This window comes from Gopherus flavomarginatus, chromosome 15 (genome assembly GCF_025201925.1).
Source record: "Gopherus flavomarginatus isolate rGopFla2 chromosome 15, rGopFla2.mat.asm, whole genome shotgun sequence".
NCBI classification, from domain to species: domain Eukaryota; kingdom Metazoa; phylum Chordata; order Testudines; family Testudinidae; genus Gopherus; species Gopherus flavomarginatus.
Window position 1 is genome coordinate 1,465,807 of NC_066631.1, and position 20,277 is coordinate 1,486,083.

Sequence of the window (20,277 nt, forward strand, 5' to 3'; positions counted from 1 at the left end):
GTTCCTTGTCCAGATCTGGCCCCAGGCCCTGATTTTCCAGTCTTGCACCTTGTGGAATCATTCACGGCAGTGTTTCACAGCCAGCCCCAGCGGTGTCCCTTGAGCTGGCCATATAATGCCTACACCAGGGGCATTGGGGAGCCTCTGCAGCCCCACAGAGCTACAGTCTCTGGCTGGCTCCCAGCCAGCCACTGTCACTGGCCCCACTGAGAGGAGTGGAACGGCCTGACTCAAAGTCTGGGAGCAGTAAAAGGGCACTTCTGCCCCAGCCATCCCATCCTCTGCCAGGTACTTGATTTATGAGGGGAGGAGAGGGCACTAGCGGCTGGCTGCAGCTCTGATCTGTGCCTACAGGGCTCCACCTGCACCAGCCCCAGAGCAAGAAGGGTGTACATGGGAGCTCCAATATCAGGCAATCTACCTCCCCTGGCCTGGGTGTGGGGGAATGAGAGCACCCAGCGCTGTCCTGCCACCATGCCTGACTTGGGAGCTGTGAGAAAGAGAGGACCTGTGTAATAGGCCTGGGCCTATGCAAATGGAAACGGGGGAAGACAGATGACACCCCCAGTGGGTGCTAATTAGCAATTGGGTGGTAGTCTCAGAGGATCAACATGTCACGGAAATTGAACGGACTTCTCATATGCACGGTTAGTCCCTAGAGACCGGGGTGTGGCAGGGTAGAGGAGGGACTTGCTCTACTGCCTGACTCTGGGGACTCCAGGGCCAGCACCAAAAAACTCAACTTCATAGACTGACTTGAATTCATCTAAGCCATTAGTTTGCAGGCTTTTCCCTGGAGGCACTTGGGCTGGCATCCAAAGAGAGCACATGGTACAAGTCACTCAGTGCTCATTTGTGTGTATCTTTTTAATCAGCCCTAGAAGAACTGCTCTAGAGGAGGGTACTCTGAACACAAACAAGGACTTTATTCTCGACTGTAAAACTTTAAAGGACCTGCTGGACTTTGATCCTAGCCCAGAGTGGATCTCTGTCAGGCAATTCCCACAAGTGGCTTGGCCTCCAGGCAGCAAGGAATCAGTCGGGGAGGAGCAGGATTCCAGAGGCTTCCGGGGGGGGGGGGAGGGGGCAAGTTGAGCTTTCCTTACTTGGGACTGGGAGGAAGACTGAGAACTCAGGAGCAAAACATGAGTCCACTAGGGATAAGGTGAAAGGAAGAGTCTCTCCAGAGAGCCATAAGATTTTGGTGGATCTGGGCATTGTTTCCCCTTAACACATCCCTGATTCCATCCCTTTCCTTCCCTGCCCTACTTTAACTATGCAGTTGTTGGAACTTCTGCTTTTCTTGGGGAGAAGTGGGAAATCCCCACCCCGATTTCCCTTGTACTACCTCCACTCCCCAGTGTTCAGACAGCAGTAAATCTTGCCAGTTTAGGGGGGCTAGGCTGTGAATGGCATTTCTGAACTGACTAAACAGGCTGCCACAAGACGAGGTATTGTCTCTCAGCCCCTCAAAGGCTAAAATTGCAGCCAGTGAAATCTCAAGTTCCCCTCCCCGGACAGATGTTTTATGTTCCAACTGGAGCACTGCCAAAGCGTCAGCTCAGCCTGCCTAGAGATAACAATCACGTTACTGATGCAGGGCCTTCCCTCCGAGTATTTCACAGCACCCTCCAAACCCAAATACTCATTCAGCCTCGCAACAGCCAGGCCAGGCGGCCAGGTATTAGAACTAGTTCACCTGTAGGAACGCATAGCACAGTTAGTGGTGGGGGGCAGCATCCGGCTATCCTGACTTCTCGTCCTTTGCCCATCACCCTTCATGGCAGAGTGCCGGTCAGACCCTAGAATTCAGGGCTCAGTGACTAAGAGCAGGTGCGGCTGATTTCCAGAGGTTTCCTTTTCAGAATGTATTGGTTTGTAAATGCTACTTTGAAGTGTCGGGGTGACGCCACTGGGTCCAACCCAAAACCATCAGAGCCAAGGAATTACCTCTCCCCACGCGGCCTCCAGTTTCGGCGGCTGCTCTCTTCCCCCGGCTGTTAAACATCTGCCAGGTCCCACCCCAGAGCCGGCTGCCTTTCAGCGGGGGATGAGAGAAGCTTTTCTGCAGGGGCCCCTGCGCACCAGCCATTCACAGCCGCGCCCGCCCACGTGCCACCTCTCGCCCCCAGCCCTCGCTGCCAGCCGGGGCCACCCCGGCTGCTGGTGACGGAGAGGGGATGGAAGGTTTGTTGATTGACACGCCAATTAGTGAATGATTGGTGCGAGTCCCTCTGAGAGTGACCAATCAGAGTCCTGCAGAGGCGAGTCCTGCTCTCCTACTGGCTGGTAGTGGCTGAGGAGGCGTGTGCAGAGCTGGTCTGGCGAACCCGCCCCCTTAGCCGCTACCACCCAATGGACACATCGGGGTGGGGCGCCGGCTCCTCCGGGCCACGCCCATTGGCGGGGGCGGGGGCGGGGGCGCTGCGGCGGCGGCCGGCGTGGAGCGGCGTCTCTCCGGCCGCGGAGGGCCAGGGCCGGAGCCGGGCAGGGGGATGGCGAAGAGCCGCGGGGCGAATGGGCTGGGCGCGCCCGGGAGCCGCGAGAGCCTGGCCGGGGCCCCAGGGGAGGCGGGCGCCGGGGACGAGCTGAGCTCGCTGGGCTCCGACTCCGAGATCAACGGCGGCGGCGGGGAGCGGCGCGTGGACAAGTTCGGCTTCATCGTGGGCAGCCAGAGCGCCGAGGGGCCGTGAGTGCCGGGACCCCCCCCCGGGCCGGGACACATACACACCCGGGCCGGGACCCCCCCTCGTCCTGCCAGGACCCCCCCGGGCCGGGACACATACACACCCGGGCCGGGACCCCCCCCCCTCGTCCTGCCAGGACCCCCCCGGGCCGGGACACATACACACCCGGGCCGGGACCCCCCCCCTCGTCCCCATCCGGCCGGCTGCCGCCCCCCCCCCCCACATCCGGCCGGAACCTCCCTTCATACTTCCAGGATCCCTCCAGGCCAGGACACAAACGCATGTGGGGCCAGGCGCCCCCCATCCGGCCGGGACCCCCTCTCGCCCCCCCCCCCCGGGCCGGGACACCCCCTCATCCTGCCAGGACCCCCCCCGGGCCGGGACACATACACACCCGGGGCGGGACCCTCCCTCTCACCCCATCCGGCCGGGTCCCCCCTCTCCTCCGGGGCCGGGAGCCCCCCCCCATCCGGCCAGGAGCCCCCTCCTCTCTTCCACCACCCTCCGGCCAGGAGCCCCCCTCTTCCCCCTATCCGGCCGGAACCTCCCCTCATACTTCCAGAATCCCTCCAGGCCAGGACACACACACATGTGGGGCCAGGTGCCCCGCATCCGGCCGGGACCCCCTCTCGCCCCCCCCCCCCGGGCCGGGACACCCCCTCATCCTGCCAGGACCCCCCCGGGCCGGGACACATACACACCCGGGGCGGTGTCCCCCCTCCCCACCCGGCCGGATCCCCCCTCCTCATCCGGCCGGGTTCCCCCTCTCGCGCCCCCCCCCCCCCCCGAGCCGGGACACCACCTCATCCTGCCAGGACCCCCCCCGGGCCGGGACACATACACACCCGGGGCGGGACCCTCCCTCTCACCCCATCCGGCCGGGTCCCCCCTCTCCTCCGGGGCCGGGAGCCCCCCCCCATCCGGCCAGGAGCCCCCTCCTCTCTTCCACCACCCTCCGGCCAGGAGCCCCCCTCTTCCCCCTATCCGGCCGGAACCTCCCCTCATACTTCCAGAATCCCTCCAGGCCAGGACACACACACATGTGGGGCCAGGTGCCCCGCATCCGGCCGGGACCCCCTCTCGCCCCCCCACCCAGGGCCAGGACACCCCCTCATCCTGCCAGGACACACACGCACGTGGGGCCAGGTGCCCTGCATCCGGCCGGGACCCCCTCTGGCCCCCCCACCCAGGGCCAGGACACCCCCTCATCCTGCCAGGACACACACGCACGTGGGGCCAGGTGCCCCGCATCCGGCCGGGACCCCCTCTGGCCCCCCCACCCAGGGCCAGGACACCCCCTCATCCTGCCAGGACACACACGCACGTGGGGCCAGGTGCCCCGCATCCGGCCGGGACCCCCTCTGGCCCCCCCACCCAGGGCCAGGACACCCCCTCATCCTGCCAGGACACACACACACATGTGGGGCCAGGTGCCCCGCATCCGGCCGGGACCCCCTCTCGCCCCCCCACCCAGGGCCAGGACACCCCCTCATCCTGCCAGGACCCCCCCGGGCCGGGACACACACACACACCCGGGGCGGGTTCCCCCCTCCCCATCCGGCTAGGAGCCCCTTTCTCCCCCCCCATCCGGCCGGAACCTCCCCTCATACTTCCAGGATTCCTCCAGACCAGGACACATACACAAGTGGGGCCGGGCGCCCTGCATCCGGCTGGGACCCCCTCTCCCCCCTCCAGGGCCGGGACACCCCCTCATCCTGCCAGCACCCCCCCCGGGCTGGGACACATATACACCTGGGGAGGGACCCCCCAGGGCGGGTCGCCCCTCTCACCCCATCCGACCGGGTCGCCCCTCTCGCCCCTCCTCAGGGCCGGCACACCCCCTCATCCTGCCAGGACATACACATGTGCGGCCGGGTGCCCCCCATCTGGCCGGGACCCCCTCTCACCCCCCCCAGGGCCGGGAGCCCCTTCCTGGGGGGTGCTCAAGGGGCAGGAGTCCCGGGATCATTCCTCCTCCCATCGTCATGGGGATCCCCCTCCCCAGCATGCAAAGGGGCCGCGAGTGCTGGGACTTCCTATTAGGGGGGAAAGGGCGCTGAAACCTTTGTAGAAGTGGGGGGCACCATTGCTGGAGCCAGGGGGCCATGCCTCCACTTTTTAACGTGGTGTTTGGGGGAGGGACAGCGTTGGCCTCCCAAACTGGAAGCCTTGGGCAGGTGAGGAGTAGTACTTTGTGGTGGCGGAAGAGCTCTTCTTTCCCTCCCCCCCCCCCCCCCCCGTTCCGGTGCCATCCCCCTGAAAAGCCTCCCCCGTCTCCACCCTGCCAAATGCTGAGGAGCAGAGTGCTGGTCCTGGGAGAAAACTATTTCTGCCTCACCTGGTGGACCCCTACACCCTGCTCAGCCTCTGCCCCAAGGGAGACTCCTGCGGGGAGCACTTTCCTGGACCCCAATAGGACCCCTATGTTGCCCTCAGCATTGTCCTGGGGTGGTTCTAGGTGGGCCTTGCTGCTTGCACATGAGGGACCTCCTCTGTTCTTGGACACCCAAAGCCTGCCCATAACCCCAGGACACTCCCGCACAGGGAGTCACTCTCTGCTCTCTCTACTGCCTGCATGGCCCTGTGGCCAGGGCTCCTCCTGAGACCTGTTCCCTTTGGTCAGTAGGGAGAAGTCCCCTCGTGTGTGTGTAAGGGGTGGCGGGGGTCTAGGTCTGACCTGGGTTTGGGAAACTGGGATTCCCTCTGTTCCTGATCATGATGGGCAAGGGAGGGGATGTTGTCCCCTGTTGGCAGAGGCTGATGTTATTGTGGGGGTGTAACTTAGGAAGGGGCTTACCCGTCTGGGGGTGGGGAGCTCATGTCTGACTGGAGGCCATGTAACCCTCAAGGGTGCAAGGGGGATAAGTGGCCAGGAATGGTGGGGGGGGGGGCATGTAACTGAAGAGTGGGAGGGAGGCTTATATCTGGCAAGGTCTGATGTTGGAAGGGCCTGGGTGCGAGGCTGAGACGGGCTCCAGGAGAAGGGGCAGAAGGGGCTTGTCACCAAGGCTTTCTCTGGGTGGTGAAAGTACATACAAATAATGCCTGCAAAGAAGAAGTCTGGAGCACGTAACAGGAGATAAGTGAGAGCCAGGGAAATAAACAACCACTTCTGGTATTTGGGGAGGGGTGGAGGAGCGTGAACCCCACCTGTCAGCTTTCTTGCCAGTGGAGTTGGACGCTCCTGTGCTCTGGGTAGTGGAAAGGATCTTGGCTGTCTTGTTTCTCAAAGATTGTCCTGGCTTTATTTGAGCAGGGGGCTCTCGGGAGCTTGTCTCAGATCAGAGCACAATCCCAGGACCAACCAACTAACTAACCAACCTGCTAACTTTCCTGTCTTGATTCATATCCTGGTAAAGAGGGAGAGTGGGAAACAAAAGGAGTGTGGAGCAGACGGTAACATCTGTAACATGATTGCAGGTCCACAGGCAGCATGCTGTCTTTGGCAGCCCTGGTTTATAAAATGGGGAAGTAAAACATCAGTGAAGCGTGTATTGGAGGAAGCATGGATCCTGTTAACTCTGCTGTGTGCGTCTGCAGGGCTTTTCTAGAGGCCGTCCCCGAGCAGAAAGGGAACAGCCCTTCTGCGCAGTTTTGGGCCCAGCTGCTTTTGAACTATAATTTGCTTCTAAGCACATTGTTTCCAGAAAAGAGACCGATGAACTGAAAGGAGTTAGGGCAGTACTAAATAAAAGTTCAGGGGGCTGAATGAGTTTGGCTGATTGCCCAATGGAAGTGACGGAAGCCCCAGCTGTTGGGATGATTTAAAACTAGACTGGACAAAGCACTAACTTATGGGGAAACCTGCTGTAGGGATGAATCTGGCACTGGTCTTGCAGTGGTGTAATTGGTGCTTTCTACCTCCAATCGGGGTGCAGGGATTGGAAGAAACTGATTGATTGCGGGTATCTGAGCTCTGTACTGGAGAGTTTGGGTGGTCAGAGCATGGCCCCTGCGGTTCTACTATACAGCCCCTCTTAGCCCTCTGACAGAGAGCTTGAATCAAGCCTGACAATCATGCACTGAGGCAGAGGTGGGCAGAGTACAGGCCACGGGCCACATCTGTGGCGGGGGGGGGGAAGAGTCAGGCTGTTTGGGGAGCCTTCTCTCCCTGGACTGCCATACAGTTTTGCAACACCAGTGTGGCCCTCGAGCCAGAAAGTTTGCCCACCCCTGCTCTAAGGCAAGCAGTTTCCATTAGCTGCACCTTGTATCAATGCAGCCCCTCATTCAGGGGAAATTCACTGCAATTCCCAGTCTATGGGAGCCTCCCAGGACCTGCCTTGGGAGATAGCATGTCTAACCCAGGTGCCGTGAAACCAGCCTGCTGTGACCCCCATGCTGTGTCCTTAGAAGTTGCATGTTAGGGGCACTACCTTTAGGGGGTCTGGAGTTGGCTCATACTTGGCCTTTTGGGGCAGCTCCTTCAGACAAAGGATCCTGCTCAGAATGGACGCCAGTCACTTCCGCTGTCTTGGAGCTGGCACTCCTGCGTGGATAGCTGCACTGTGATGGTCAGTTCCTACCCCCCACCCCATCTTGGCAGTGTTTTCCTGAGGATGTGTCTCCCTCATACTTCTAACTCCATTGATGTTAGTGTTTCCTTGTCTATGGGCTGTTCCTTACTACTTGCATCTGGATAACTAGCTGCTTTACTTGGCCTTAAAAGGACTGAGTGGATTGCTCCATCTTGCTGAAGGAGCCTGTGTGATACTCTGCTGTTTTCCAGGAGGGACAATCTCTCATTTCTGACATATCAGAAATAAATAACTAATAATACTTTGCACTTTTGTAGCACCTTTCACCTACTTTGCAAACACAACTTGCACCTTGACACTCCTGTAGGGCCGGTAGAATCACATGCATCACTCGGGCAGTGTTTTGGCAGCTTTTGTGACACTTTGTGCTTTTCTTAAATCCCCTGCTTCTGGGGTCATGTGATCACCTGAGAATCTCAGCTTTTGTCTTTTTAAATAAGTCTCTGGGTTGCGGAGAAACTTCAAAAGCAGAAGACACAAAACCCCCACAAATGTGCTATTTTTAAAATCTCCTGACTTTTGAGTGCTTAAGGCTGGCAGTGCTGCATGAGAGGTCTGGAGAACTAGGGCATAGACATTAAGTGTCTTGCCTGAAGTCACACAAGTGAGTCAGTAGGAGTCTGGAATTAGAATCCAGGTCCCTGAATGCTTTCACTGATGCAGAGGGGTCATGTCACTAACCTCCTTTAACAAAGACTTAAAGATCTTACATCTGGCATTGTGTAGGTGTGTGTGGATGTAGTCGGCTTAGCTGGGAGAGTACTTCTAGGAATCCATAGCTCAGCCACCTGTTAGCTCGCTCACCACCAGTGCCGTCCGATGGACTGACGTTTAACATTTACGGTCAACATTTAAAGCATCCAGGAGGCTCTGCCTTTCCCTAAGGCTGGCTGCTGTTGCTAGCTGGCATAACGGTGTAACACAGTGGCCCCCGTGGTTTAATGGAGTGAGCTTTAAGGCCGTGGTAACCACACGTCAGCTGAACTTTTAAATCTAGCAATGCTGTTCTTGTCTTTACACGTAATAATGCTTTGCCCAGATCCTTCAGTCTGAGGAATTCCAAGCCTTTTTATAAACATAGATGGACTAAGCCACACATTGCCCCTGTGAAGTTGTATTGCTGTCTGACAACTCTGCAAACAGATGGTTTAACATGCCCAAGATCACAGAAGCAGGCCTAGACCCCAGGCATGTGACCCCATACCTGTGCTTTAACCATTAGATCGTCCATCCTTCCTTGCAAGTGCTTTAAGAGAAATGTGAGACTTAGTGAAGCTCCAGCGATAGCTCTGTTGTGGCTGGTATTGTTGTGCGGACAGTGCTCCCAAGGGCACACACGTTGCAGTGCAAAAAAGGACCGAGCCTTGAAAAGATGGAATAGGAGAAGTTGGGAGACCAGCAAAGGCTGTGAAGGAGAAGGCGCTCTCGCCCTCGGGGGTGGGAACGGAGGAGGTGGGCCCTACATGAGAGGATGGCGTGAACTCAGGGAGGGTCTTAACAGTAAAGTATTGGCCCTGCTGGAATAAGCCGGGAATAGAGGAGACTTCTGTTAAATTTGTAAATAATTTCAAGGCCTGTGTGTTCCCCTTCTATCCATGATGGTAACCTCTGGCTACCTTGAGGCCTGTTTTGAATTCTGAGCACTAGATGGCTGTATATTTTTGGCCATAGTGTAATTGGGGAAACTGTCCTGTCATCTGGTTTCCGTGGGTTCTGGCTTCCTGCGAGGGGAATGGAACATCTGTAGCTGTTAAAATAACCTCTGGCTCTTACAAGCAATCCAGAGGGGCTGCGGTAATGGGGAAGCAGACAGTCAGGGCTCCCACTTGCAGAAGAAAGATTCCGCAAGCTGGCTCCCTGTCTGAACCCCACCCCCCCGAACTCATGCAGCTGATCTACCCCTAGGAAGTCTGGCTTCTGAACTCTGACTCAGCTTTCTTCAGGAGCCGCTCAAACTTTGCCCAGCTGAGGGGTAGCATTGACAGCTTGCTGGGAGCCCAAAGGCTGCATTTAGTTTGTATAGAACAGGCTGGATTCTCTCCTGTTTAGCAGAGATGCGCTCCGTATCCCAGCGTGCAATGTGACCTCTGCTAATGGTGGAGTGTTGCAGGCTGCGGGCTACACCTCTCTTAGAGATGGAATGGCCCTGACTGCTGTAGAACGCTAAGGAATGTGCTCTGCCTGCCCCACTTTAATTGGAATCCGGTTTTGCAGCTTGATTGTTTCCAGAGTTATTTCTGTGGCAACACCCAGAGAAAGTGAGACCGGCAGGATCTGTTAGTAGTGACCTCATTTGGGGCGGGAGTGGAAATTACAGCATGTTCCTCTAGCTGGCTACGTAGCTACCTGTGATCGGCATCTCTGTAATTTGTGGGCATGAGATAAGCCGCTAGCAGCCCATTTGTTTTGAGCCGCTGTGCCGTTGCTGCTGATGGGGTGGCTAGTGGGTCAGCGAGAGGGCCGCTCTAGCCTGGCACAGAGTCAGCAGCTAGGGCGTCTGGTAAGGTTGTTTAACCACTTGGTGCGAGTGTATCCTTAGTACTCTGAACATGAGTGTAAAGTTCTCTAAAATGCTAAGCAGTGCAGTCTAGTGGGTACAGCTGGGAGTTGGGACCCTCAGTTCCTGTCCATGTTCTGCTGCAGATTCACTGTGGCTTGGGGAAACAGGCAGAGCAGTGATTTTCGCATCTGTAAAATGGAGGTGTATGTGTCCTCTTGAGCAGTAAGGGCATGCCTAATACCCACACATCCTCCTCGAGGTGGTAATGAGGGGGGAAGGTCTCATGGGCTTTTTTTTTTAAACAGCAGCCCATTAGATCCTTTCTCTCTTGTTAAGGGAATCCTGGCACAATGCTGCTGTGAATTCAGTGTGCCTGGAGGAGGGTGTTCGTAGAATATCAGGGTTGGAAGGGACCTCGGGAGGTTGTTGGATTAACAACCCCCTGTTCACAGCAGGACCAATTCCCAGACAAATTTTTACCCCAGTTCTCTAAATAGCCCCCTCAAGGATTGAACTCACAACCTTGGATTTAGCAGGCCAATGCGCAAACCACTGAGCTATCCCTCTCCGATGTTAACTCATTGTTTAAAATCATCCTTGAGCCTGATCTCTGGCCATCAGTGTGCTCAGCGCTGTACCAGCTGCACCAAAGAGCTTTCGGTCTGAGACAGTGATCGAGGCTGCTGAGTTGTATGAATCCCCATCAGAATCAGCTAGCCGTCAAGGAGTGTTTCTGCAGGTGACTGACATACCTGGAAGGTGCATGGGCGGCTCCAATAGCTCTGCTACCTGGAGCCAAGGGAATTAGAAGTGCCTTGTGCTGGATCAGGCAGTGTGAGGCATCACCTCCTCTGAGAGGTACTACGTCCAGGATTTCGAGTTCCCTTACCCTCACCAGGACGCATGGGAACTGGCATGCCTGATGCAGGGGCAGGAGATTTGTCACTGCTGGCTCTGGGCTTTACAATTCCTTCTCCAGGTGACCTGATCAGCAACACTGCTGCTGAGAACAGTCAGTAGGGCTGTTGTGACTCTGCCCGTGGCTGATGGCATTCTCACGTGCAGTTCCTGTTTCCATACAGGGCACTTTCTCTGCTTGTGGCACATGGTTGAATTCCAGTAACTGTTTTCTGTTAATCTGCTTCAGCTAATGCTCTGTTCTCCTGGTTCTTGGCCCTCCATTTGGTGCAGCCTTGGCCCTGTGTTGCTGACTTGCTGGGATTGTGGGTGAGAAAGGACTGATGTCAGTCCAGAGCTGTTTATGTGTTAGTTTCTGGGCTAGGATACAGTAATCGAATGAGTTGGGAACAACTCATGGGGTTGTTATTTTGGGCTGGGGGATACGTGGGATTCATTGCTTCCTCCCCTTCAGATCCCCAGCTGCAGCCTTTAGGACCACTGGAGATGCTTCCCGCCTATCCTCAGTGCTGCTCCTTCAGTCAGTGTCGTTTGGGGGTGGTGGTGAGGGGCTCACTCCTCAGGGAAGGAGCTGCTGCCTCTGCAACATGCTGTGGGAGCAGCGAAACAGGACCCTGGGCTGGTTCATGGCAGCATTTCACGGACAGGCTCCTCTGCCATTCCAGTGCGTGCCGGTGAGAGGGGATTGCCCTGGCCTGTAAAGGGAAGCATGGCTCTGAGTAGTGTAATCCCTCTTGGAGGCGAGGGGAACCCTTGTGTGGGGCAGCGTTCAAACCTCCAGGCTAGGAGTGGAAGAGCTCTTCAGTATGGAATGGAGGCTGGCACAGAGTCAGGGCAAAGGCTGATTCTTAAACCATCCAACCAACCACCTGCCAGGTCACACTGACCTGCCCTTTCTTATATGCCCATCCCCATGGAGTCAGAGCTGTGCAAGGACCCTTAGTTCTTTCCAGGAATAAAGCTTCTCTCCCCCACAAATTAATGCTTTTTAAGAGAACTGTAATGGAGGTGGCTCACTTCCTCCTATGCACCCAGCAGGAGGCTGCTGCCATGTGCAGGAGGCCCGGCAGTGGGGAGCTGGTATTATACATGGCAAGGAGCACTTGCAGACACGTTAGCCCGGGTCAGAGGCTTATGGTTCAGCTGGAGGGGCTCTTCTGTAGGGAGGATTCCAGAGCTGCTGCCCTGTAATCTAGGCTTCCCCGTGCTGCATCCATGTGCAGGGCAGCTTCTAGAGCAGCAGGGAGGCAACTTCGCTGGGGGGTGATGGTTCTCGACAGACCCTGAATGTCAACTGGTATCAGAATGGGCTGTGGGGGGAACTTTGGGATCCCCTGGGCTGGTAGCTTGGGCAGCATGTGCTGTGTCATCCTGGTCCAGCAAAATATTGACATGCATGTAGAACTTTAAACCTGTGGCCCCGTCCCATTGGTGCGGCTCCACATGGTTGAAGTGCTGTGTACTGATGTGCTGGTGTCGGGGTCAGGCAGCCATGGAGAAGCAGATGCAAAGGCAGGAATCACTGAGTGTGCACAGCTATGCCAGGTGCCTTTGGGGGACACCCGAGCCTTCCAAGGGGCCCAGCCTACAGAGCGTTCAGCAGCAGCTGCCGAGTCCTCCCCTCCCCTGCCCACCGTCCTGACCTTGTGTGGCGGGTTCCTTGTTGTGTGAGATGGGTCTGGACCCTGCACCCCCTTATGTGAGCTTGTGCCAGCTCCATAGAGAGAGCCCAACTTCCTGAGCGCACTCCTCAGCCCTGGACTTCATTGGGTGCTGTGGGCCAGCTGGCCTGGATAGCTGGGTTGAATCCCCAAGCTGGTTCAGATGGCAGCTGGGAGCAGGGGTCACCCACCATCTCCGGGGTTGACCCTTCATCTTCCATAGAAGCCCCACTTGGATCAGCGATGCCATCTGTTGCTGTTTCAGGGGCCTGTCAGCAGGGCCCTGGGCTGGGTTGTGATCACAGCACCACCCCCTGGATGGCTGGCTGAAGTGAGAGCCCACGGGATGAAGCTGTACGCCAGTGGTCCCCAACCTTTTTCGTCTGGCAGGCGCCAGATGACGAGCCACAGAGGACTGTGGCGGCAGACAAGCATCCACCGAAATGCCGCCGACAAGCTGAGCCAGGGTCTGTACGGCGCGAGGCAGAGGCACAGCCTGGTCATGATGGTTCTGCACTGAAAGCAGAAGTGAGGGTGTGACCGTGGCTGTGGTGAGCGTGGTTCTTGCAGAAGGTTAAAGGAGACATGCTCATTCCACACGGACTGGGACTGTAGCTGCTGGCTCTGCGTGGTGACCAAATTGCCTCCCTTCTGCCTGAACTTGTGTAGTATGAGGGCTAAATCAGATCTGGGCTGAACTCAGATTGTGCTGGTTTGAGGTTTCCAGTATCCGCTTTGTAGCTCAATGCTATTAGGTGACACAGGCACTAGCATTTCGAGTGTCAGTACTGCACTGTATCGCTTGTAGGAAGCCATGTACTGTAATACTTGGTGATGGGGGAAGGCTGCATTACAGGCTGTGGTGGGCTGTCACTTTCCTGATGTGATTAAAAATCTCCCCCAGGGTATCTGAGTTGAATTTCTCTGACATGCTGCTTGTTCCCAGCCCAACGCCTGCTGGGCTCCATCTTTCCTGAGTTGGTGGAGGTGCACACAGCTGTTAAAGGATGGTGCACGCCTGTGGCAAGGAGCCCATGTGAAAGGCCTGTCTCCCCTCCGTTGCAGGTGCCATCCAAGTTGCATGTGGATTGCTCCTGTGGGCGCAGCACAGGCCGTTCCTGGATGCAGGGTCTAACTCAATTTCTTGCCTCTCTGCGCTGTGGGTTGGTGCCAGTTCCTTAGCTTCCCGGGCTCAGGGCTTGTGCTGCACTGAGGGATGATATCTGAAGTGCTGGCTGGTCTCATTGCATGGGGGCTGGTCTGGGAGGAAGAGGGCTGTGGCTTTGCTTTACACCCAGTGAAAGTCTTAATACCGGCGGAGAGAGTAAAACCGCTACCAAGTTCATGAGCTCTCAAGTCCATCCTGTCCCAAGCACATCCTCTGAGCCAGGGCTGATCTGCCATCGGATCCCCAGGCCTGAGCCCAGATGTTGCTATTGCTCTGTAGGACAGTCTGGGGCTGGGGGGAGGTAGATCTCTGGCAGACCTGGACCCTGGCTTTGAAGCATCCCCTTGGCAGTACTTGAAGCTGTTAAAAGGGGGTTGGGGCGATGTCTGGAGCTGGTTTTGACTCCAACCCAGGCTCTTGAAGTCCATCCCCCAAACGCAGGGATCAGAGGCAGTGCAGAAAATGACTGGTAGGAATTGTAGAGGAGCTGGAAGGCCTCCTGAGCTGCCGAGGTCAGGATCTGGCTAGTGGCTCCCCGTGAGTAACACCCAGCTTGGGTAGACATGCATGCGCTAACTTGGATCCAGCTAGTGCACTAAAACCAGCAGTGTGACCACAGTGGTATGGGTGATGGCTCGAGCTAACCACCCAAGTCCAGTCCCTATTGATGGTTAGCCTGGGCCACCGTGGCCACGTCACTGGTTTTAGAACACAGGCACGATCAAAGCTAGCACGTTCCTCTACCTGACCTGGGAATTGTCTCCCTGCTGCAGTGTAGATGCACCCTAAGAAGCTGGTGCTGCCGGTTGTCACTGGCTGCCAGTCTAGAGTCTGCTCGTGCAGCACCCTGCCGTGGTTTGTTCTTCAGAGCTCTGAAGTTAACGTTCCTGCCTAGTAGAACAGGGCAAGGGCCGCTGCCTGTGTCTGTATGCAGCCTGTTTCTGTATGCAGAGTGGCCCACATGCTCCAGGGTTCTAGAGTAGCTTAATGGCGCCTGTATCTTGTTCTTTCTCCTGCTTCTGGCTCAGGAACCAGACGCTGACTTACATTGCTGCTGTTAAAGGTTTAGTACCTGGGGCCTAATCAGGCCTGGGCCCCCATTGTGTTAGCTGCTATATAAATCTGTCCAGACGCAGTGCCTGCCCTGCTTAGCTTACAGTCTGACTAGTGGCAGCTGTCCCCTCCCCCTCAGGCCATCGCTGGCCAGTGTCTGACTGGCAGAGACACGGGGAGCTGGCTGGGGGTGAGTCAGGAAGGGTGTAAGGAGAGGAATGGGCAAGCCAGGCTGGCCTCATTGCTGGTGTGGTGGAGGTGGGGGGTTGGCAAGATGCAAGACTAGATAGGGAAGGGGCACCTGGGAGGGTTCTTGAAGGTGGGGCCAAGGCGCTGGCATCTGCAGTGGGGAAATGATGGGAGCTGGTGCAGGTGGCAGAGCAGCAGGCCGGGAAGAGGAACCTGCATGCAGACCGGAAGGATGAGGTGGAGCACCAGGGGTCAGGACAGAACAGCCTGGGCTGTAGGAATGCAGCAAAGTGTGATGCTGCCGGGCTGCAAGGAGAGGGCTGGGGGAGTTGAAGCTGAGCCCAGGTTAGAGGTCTGTGTCGTGAGCATGCAGAGTAGGAGGGTTGTATGCGAGGGGGATTCTCAGCAAGCACTTGTCCCAGGGAGCCTGGGCGAGTTAGAGCCGTTCCCCGGGCGCTCCAGGTGGCAGCAGCACGAGGGATTTGGCGCATGGAGCAGGTGCTCTTGGAGGTGAAATCCTCTGAAAGGGGCTGCAGGCTCCCGGTTCCACTTGCTGTGACTGGAGCGATGCTAAATCCCGATTTGGTGGCTTTGCCCCATGTGACATGTTCTCTTCTCTCCCCCATCCCCTAGGCTGGAGGAGGTGCCACTGGAGGTGCTGAGGCAGAGGGAGTCCAAATGGCTGGATATGCTCAATAACTGGGACAAATGGATGGCCAAGAAGCACAAGAAGGTAAGTGCACCTGAAAGCTCCAGTGCTTTTCTCCCAGCTGTCCTGTAACCCTGGCTCTGGCAGCTCTCACTTTGGGGTGTTGGGACCCAGAGGGTCTGTGTAAATGCCCCCAGGGCTGGGAGTTTCCTTCCCTGGTGTGAGTTCCCTCTGCCTAACCCTCTCCAGACACCTCAGCTGTGCTCATCCAAGCAGGGCGCTCAGAGGTGTGAGCAGAAGACAGATCGTGAGCTGACTCATCCTTGGAGCTGGGTAGGGAGTTTTCTCACAGGCCTCTCTCATTCAGGGAGAGAACAGTGGGGCTGGGTGGTGCCCTCTCTGCCTTTCTGGGAGCTGTTTGGCTTTAACTGCCGTAGTGTCACTGAACTGGAGCAGCTAGTGGTGGGGCAGCTTGGCCTTAGCAGAGCCTCCTTTTCCCCCACTGGGGGGTGTCCTAATGTGAAGGGGAGAGGGGCCTGGCCCACTTTGTTCCCATCTCCCCTAGGTCTTCAAAGGCAGAGTCCCACGTTCAGACATCAGCTCTGGGGAGCCAAGCCATGGCCCAGTCTTAGCATGGGGTTTGGGGGTGTGGGGGGAGAAGGGGAGCGCGCTTAAAGGTTAAAAGCAAAATTCCTTCCCAGTCTAACACCTGACTTAATTCTGAATGTTTGAAATCCACGTTTCCTCACTGATGCTGCTTGCTCCACTGTGTGGTCTTCTTGGACAGTGGAAATATGCTAGTCAGTTTCACTTCTAGCTTTGTTCCCTGTGCCCGTGCTGAAATGTTTACATTGCAAGTACAGAGCAACGGGAACGCAAACTACGTTTCCATTGACACCTTTAATTTCATTGGCATCATGGGAATCTCAAACTCTGAGCTTTGTGTGTAACGTTTCCCTTTTGGCCTTGAATGGACGTGGCTAAGGGCTTGGCGGCAGTATAGCCACTCACTGGCTGAACCCTTCTCGGAGGAGCCATTTCCTCTTGTGCCAGGGTCTGTTTTCTCATTACTGGGGGGGGGAATCAAACTTTTTAAAAATGAAAAACAGAACTGCAGAGTTCAGTGCAGTGTCTTGGCTAGGTCTGTGTCCGTACTGCTGCAGTGCCCAAAGGCTCAGTGACCATTGGAGCCCTGCTGAGCAGGGCCCAGCAAAAACACAGACTGGCTCTCTGCCCTGAAGTTAGATTCCTACGTTATCTCTATTTAGGTCAGTGAGGTTTCCCATAGATTGCTAATCTATATCCATCCCTGTCACTGGGATCTAAGAGATGGGTCCTGTTGTTACTCGTGGGCTGTACAAGGGCAAACCAGATTGTCTTAGTCTCCTTTTGCCCCTTGGCAGAACAGTTCTGTCTGGAGTGCAGAGCCCACCTGGCTCCTACTTGTTTCTCTGTTACCGTCCCTAATAAAACCAAATGCAGCTGAGGATGCTTCTGGCAGCATCTTTCCTAACTCTGATGCTGTTCCTCTGAGCAGAGCAATCACTCATTCTACTGCTTGAGTCAAGTCCACAGAGCTCCCAGGAGAAGGCAGGTGAGCAGGCCAGGCGAGCTCCTGGGCAATCAAACTGCTTTTGCTAAGGCCTCTTGCTAGTAACGCAGGTTCCAGCCCTGCAGTGGTGCCCCACCTGCATGCTCACAAGCCTGAGAGACTGCTTGGTGCTTTCAGTCAATCCCTGAGCGCAGTGCTGCAGGGATCAGTCCTAGCTGCAAGGAGGAAGTCGAGTGTCCGGGGCTAGCTGTCAGGAGCAAGAGAGTCCTAGCTTGCTTCCAGGCTGAGAGTGGTTCTTTGGCGGCACCACAGCTGTCCAGTCTGTGCAAGGCTGTTCCAGGGTAACTCCCTTCATGCAGACCTCCCTACCCTGAAGCATCAGGACTGAACAGCTCTTATTATCTTTAGCTGCTGATGTCAATGGTCCCTTATCCTGGCCTGTTGAAATCCAACTGTGCACACGTTATGCTGTGCGTGCCTTGGGCTTCAGCATTCCCTTTCAGTGTCACTTCATTCTCACCTTGTGGGACTGGTTAAAGGGAAACGTGATCACACACTGACCATGTGCATTACATGTGTAAGGGTCCCCTCAAACCTCTCCAGACTAACCGATCAGCCCGGGCATTGTACATGAGCACTGACTTCCTGTGCACTGTTCCAGGGTGGGACAGCCTGAAATGGACAAGTCCTACTGGAGAGTGAGTCCCATTGCTTTAATCCAAAGCCTGCCCTCCCTTCTCATCCCAGATCTTTCTGCTGCATTTGGAGAAAACAGGTTGCTCAGTCTCTACACCATTCGCAAGCACCGAACTCTCCAAATCCTCTCTTCAGTTTTGAGGTTGGGCAAGGGCAGTCGCACAGGCAGGTCTGAATTGAGCTCTCGTTCCTTGCTTCTGCCTGACCTGTCCATTCTACTGTTCCTCTGTACAGAGCAATCCAGGGAAGGGGAACTTCTAATGCTAGTGCCGTGAGATGATTGAATGGAGCCAGAGCATGAAGCCAACAGCCAGGCTCAGCATTTCTGGCTCTGCCACAGCCCAGCGGAGTCACGTGTCTCCATGGAGCAAACACTTGTCCAGATCTCATTTCAAAGGGCTGGTAGATGATTGATAAGCCCAGGGTCTCTTCTGGGGAGGCCTCACTGGGCTTACGCAGAAGCCAATTCCCATCTGCACTGCCCCAGAATATGTGACACTTCCCCTCAAGCTGACCAAGAGGCTCTGACCTGTGTTCTATGAATAACAGAGGGCTGCCAGCGCCTCTCGCTGAACGTCGGTGGCAGGACTAAGGCTGGGGGGGAGCGAGTCTGTTCCTGGGGTAGGGGCTTCCTGTAAAATCCCAGTACTGGGGCCCCTCACTGCTCTGCTTTTGGGCTTGCAACCTTCTGTCAGGTGTGCATAGAGTTGGGGGGTGGGGTGGGGTGGGGAGTGCGAGTCACCGTCACCAAGACTTCCCTGCTGGCGTTAACCAGGATTCTCTGTCTCCGGGCATGCCAAGACTCCCTCCTGGGCCTATTCCTGCCCAGCCCTTCTCAGGTGCTCTGGAGAATCTGCTCAGCAGCACACCCCAGGCACCTGCACCCCTCACTTCTGCTTCTCCCTGCTCTTCCGTCCCGGTGGGCCCTCCAGACACACAGCTTTGGCACATTGCTCCGGCTTCACCTTCTCCCTGCTGTGCATCGCTTCCCACCTTGTCAGATTTTGCCCACCAGGTATTTGATCCAGAGCCCACTCCTGTCTCTCACTGTCCCCAGAAAGGATCAGGACAGGTGATCCAGGGAGAGGTTCTCGTTCTGCAGCTACTGCTTGAACACTAGAGTTAAAGTAACAAGTGAAACTGGCAAGACTTCTTCAGCAGTGATCCTGAAAAGGGAGGCTGGGCTGTTCCCGAGGGCAGGTGCTGCAAAGGAGAAGGCGCTCTCCAGTGGCAGGGACAGGGATTGCTGGTGCCTGATTGGTTGAGCGGTCAGGAAAGAGAGGGGCGCTGAGTTCTGCTGAGCAATCCCAGCAGGGGGTGATTCTGAACTAGCTCCTGGTCCGAATGGGGAAGCCGCGGGGCCGCAAGTGGGGAAGCAGACAGACCCACGCTCTGTGCGGAAGAGGATGGCTGGTGGAGCTATGCACAGGTTGGAGTGGAGAGCTGGGACTCGGAGATCCTCACTGTGTGGGGCAGTGGGCTGAGGTTAGAGGAGGTGAAGGCCTAGCTTTGAGCTGGTAGCACTACTGAGGGATGGCGCGAGCAGGCGGCACTGGTGCTGGGAGATGTGGGAAGACAGTGCAAAGTTGGTGGCTGCCCACCAGTGTAGGACCCAGTGTGGTAGGGAAACAGCAGGACTCTAGATGTTGCTTGTGCTTAAAATCCTGCCTGCCAAAATCAATTCAGCCCTCGAGCCTGAGGCACAGTATCTATGAAGCCTGGGATGCTGCAGCTCTGGCCTCGGCTCTTCCCGTCCCTGGCACAAAGGGCTGCAGGGAATGAGCATTGAGGTGAGCCTTCATGGCCTAAAAATCTCAGGCATCTTGGCTGGGCTGCCATCCCCTCATGGCTGGGTTCGGCTCCCAGATTTGCATCCTCGTTCCCTGTGGTGCAGGGCTTGCACCTGGGCCTTGTTCCCACTGTCCCCGTGTGCAGCCTTGTGCCAGGGTGAGGGGAGCGGAGCTTGGCGCTGCCGGGCTGAGTAGAAGCCAGGGCACGGGTAATCCATCAGCCTCTAGCTGTCTGAGCAGGGCCTGGCCCGGGTGCCACTTATCCAGTTGGATACCTGACCCGAAAGTGTTCTTGCTCCCAGCTCTGCTTCCTCCTTGCCTGTGAAACCAGTGGGAAGGGGACTGTGGCTTTAAATGAAGCCGTCAGCGTTTCAGAGATGCCTGCTGCTCTGGGCGCTGTACACCGTGCTTCCTGTTAGTGTGAAGGCTCTGCGCTGCCCAGGGCCTTGCTCTGCTCGGGAGTTGTTTGTTCAGGCTGATTGTGTTGGAAGCTGCCCTGGCGCGTAGACCAGGAAGTGCTGTGTTTCCAGGAACACGGTTCTCACCTGGGGTGGGGGCTAGCATGTGCAGTTATTGCCCATTGTTGAGGAGTCTCAGCCATGTGGCCTTAAGCCAAAGCAGCTTCTGCTAGACCAGATATGACTGGCCAGTAGCTCAGCAGCAAAACAGAACAGCGGCTGCTGTGCAGTGGGAGAGGGGCTGAAAGCTGCAGGACCTCAAGCTTTGACTGGTGGCACTGGATACATGCAAGAGAAATCATCTCTGCCCCATAACTGAGGAGTACTATGTGCCATAGCGGTGAAGCAGCTCATGGAGAGGGCTGCTGGAGTTGCACCTGCCCTCTCCTCAGGTCCCTGTGTCTTGGGATTTCCTGGT

General features: G+C 56.5%; 1 protein-coding gene across 2 annotated transcripts in view; it reads left to right on the top strand.

The window, feature by feature from the left end:
* The first annotated feature begins 2,495 nt into the window (after nucleotides 1-2,495).
* Nucleotides 2,496-20,277, top strand: part of TBC1D10A (TBC1 domain family member 10A) — a 38,174-nt gene continuing 20,392 nt past the window's right edge. The window contains exons 1-3 of one of the 2 annotated variants that reach the window (XM_050923818.1): nucleotides 2,602-2,689; nucleotides 12,695-12,855; nucleotides 15,348-15,447. In XM_050923818.1, the coding sequence (XP_050779775.1) occupies nucleotides 15,403-15,447 (45 nt within the window). In that variant the 5' untranslated portion in view covers nucleotides 2,602-2,689; nucleotides 12,695-12,855; nucleotides 15,348-15,402. Of the gene's footprint in view, nucleotides 2,690-12,694; nucleotides 12,856-15,347; nucleotides 15,448-20,277 lie in introns of both variants that reach the window. The other variant, XM_050923817.1, reaches the window with a different exon arrangement.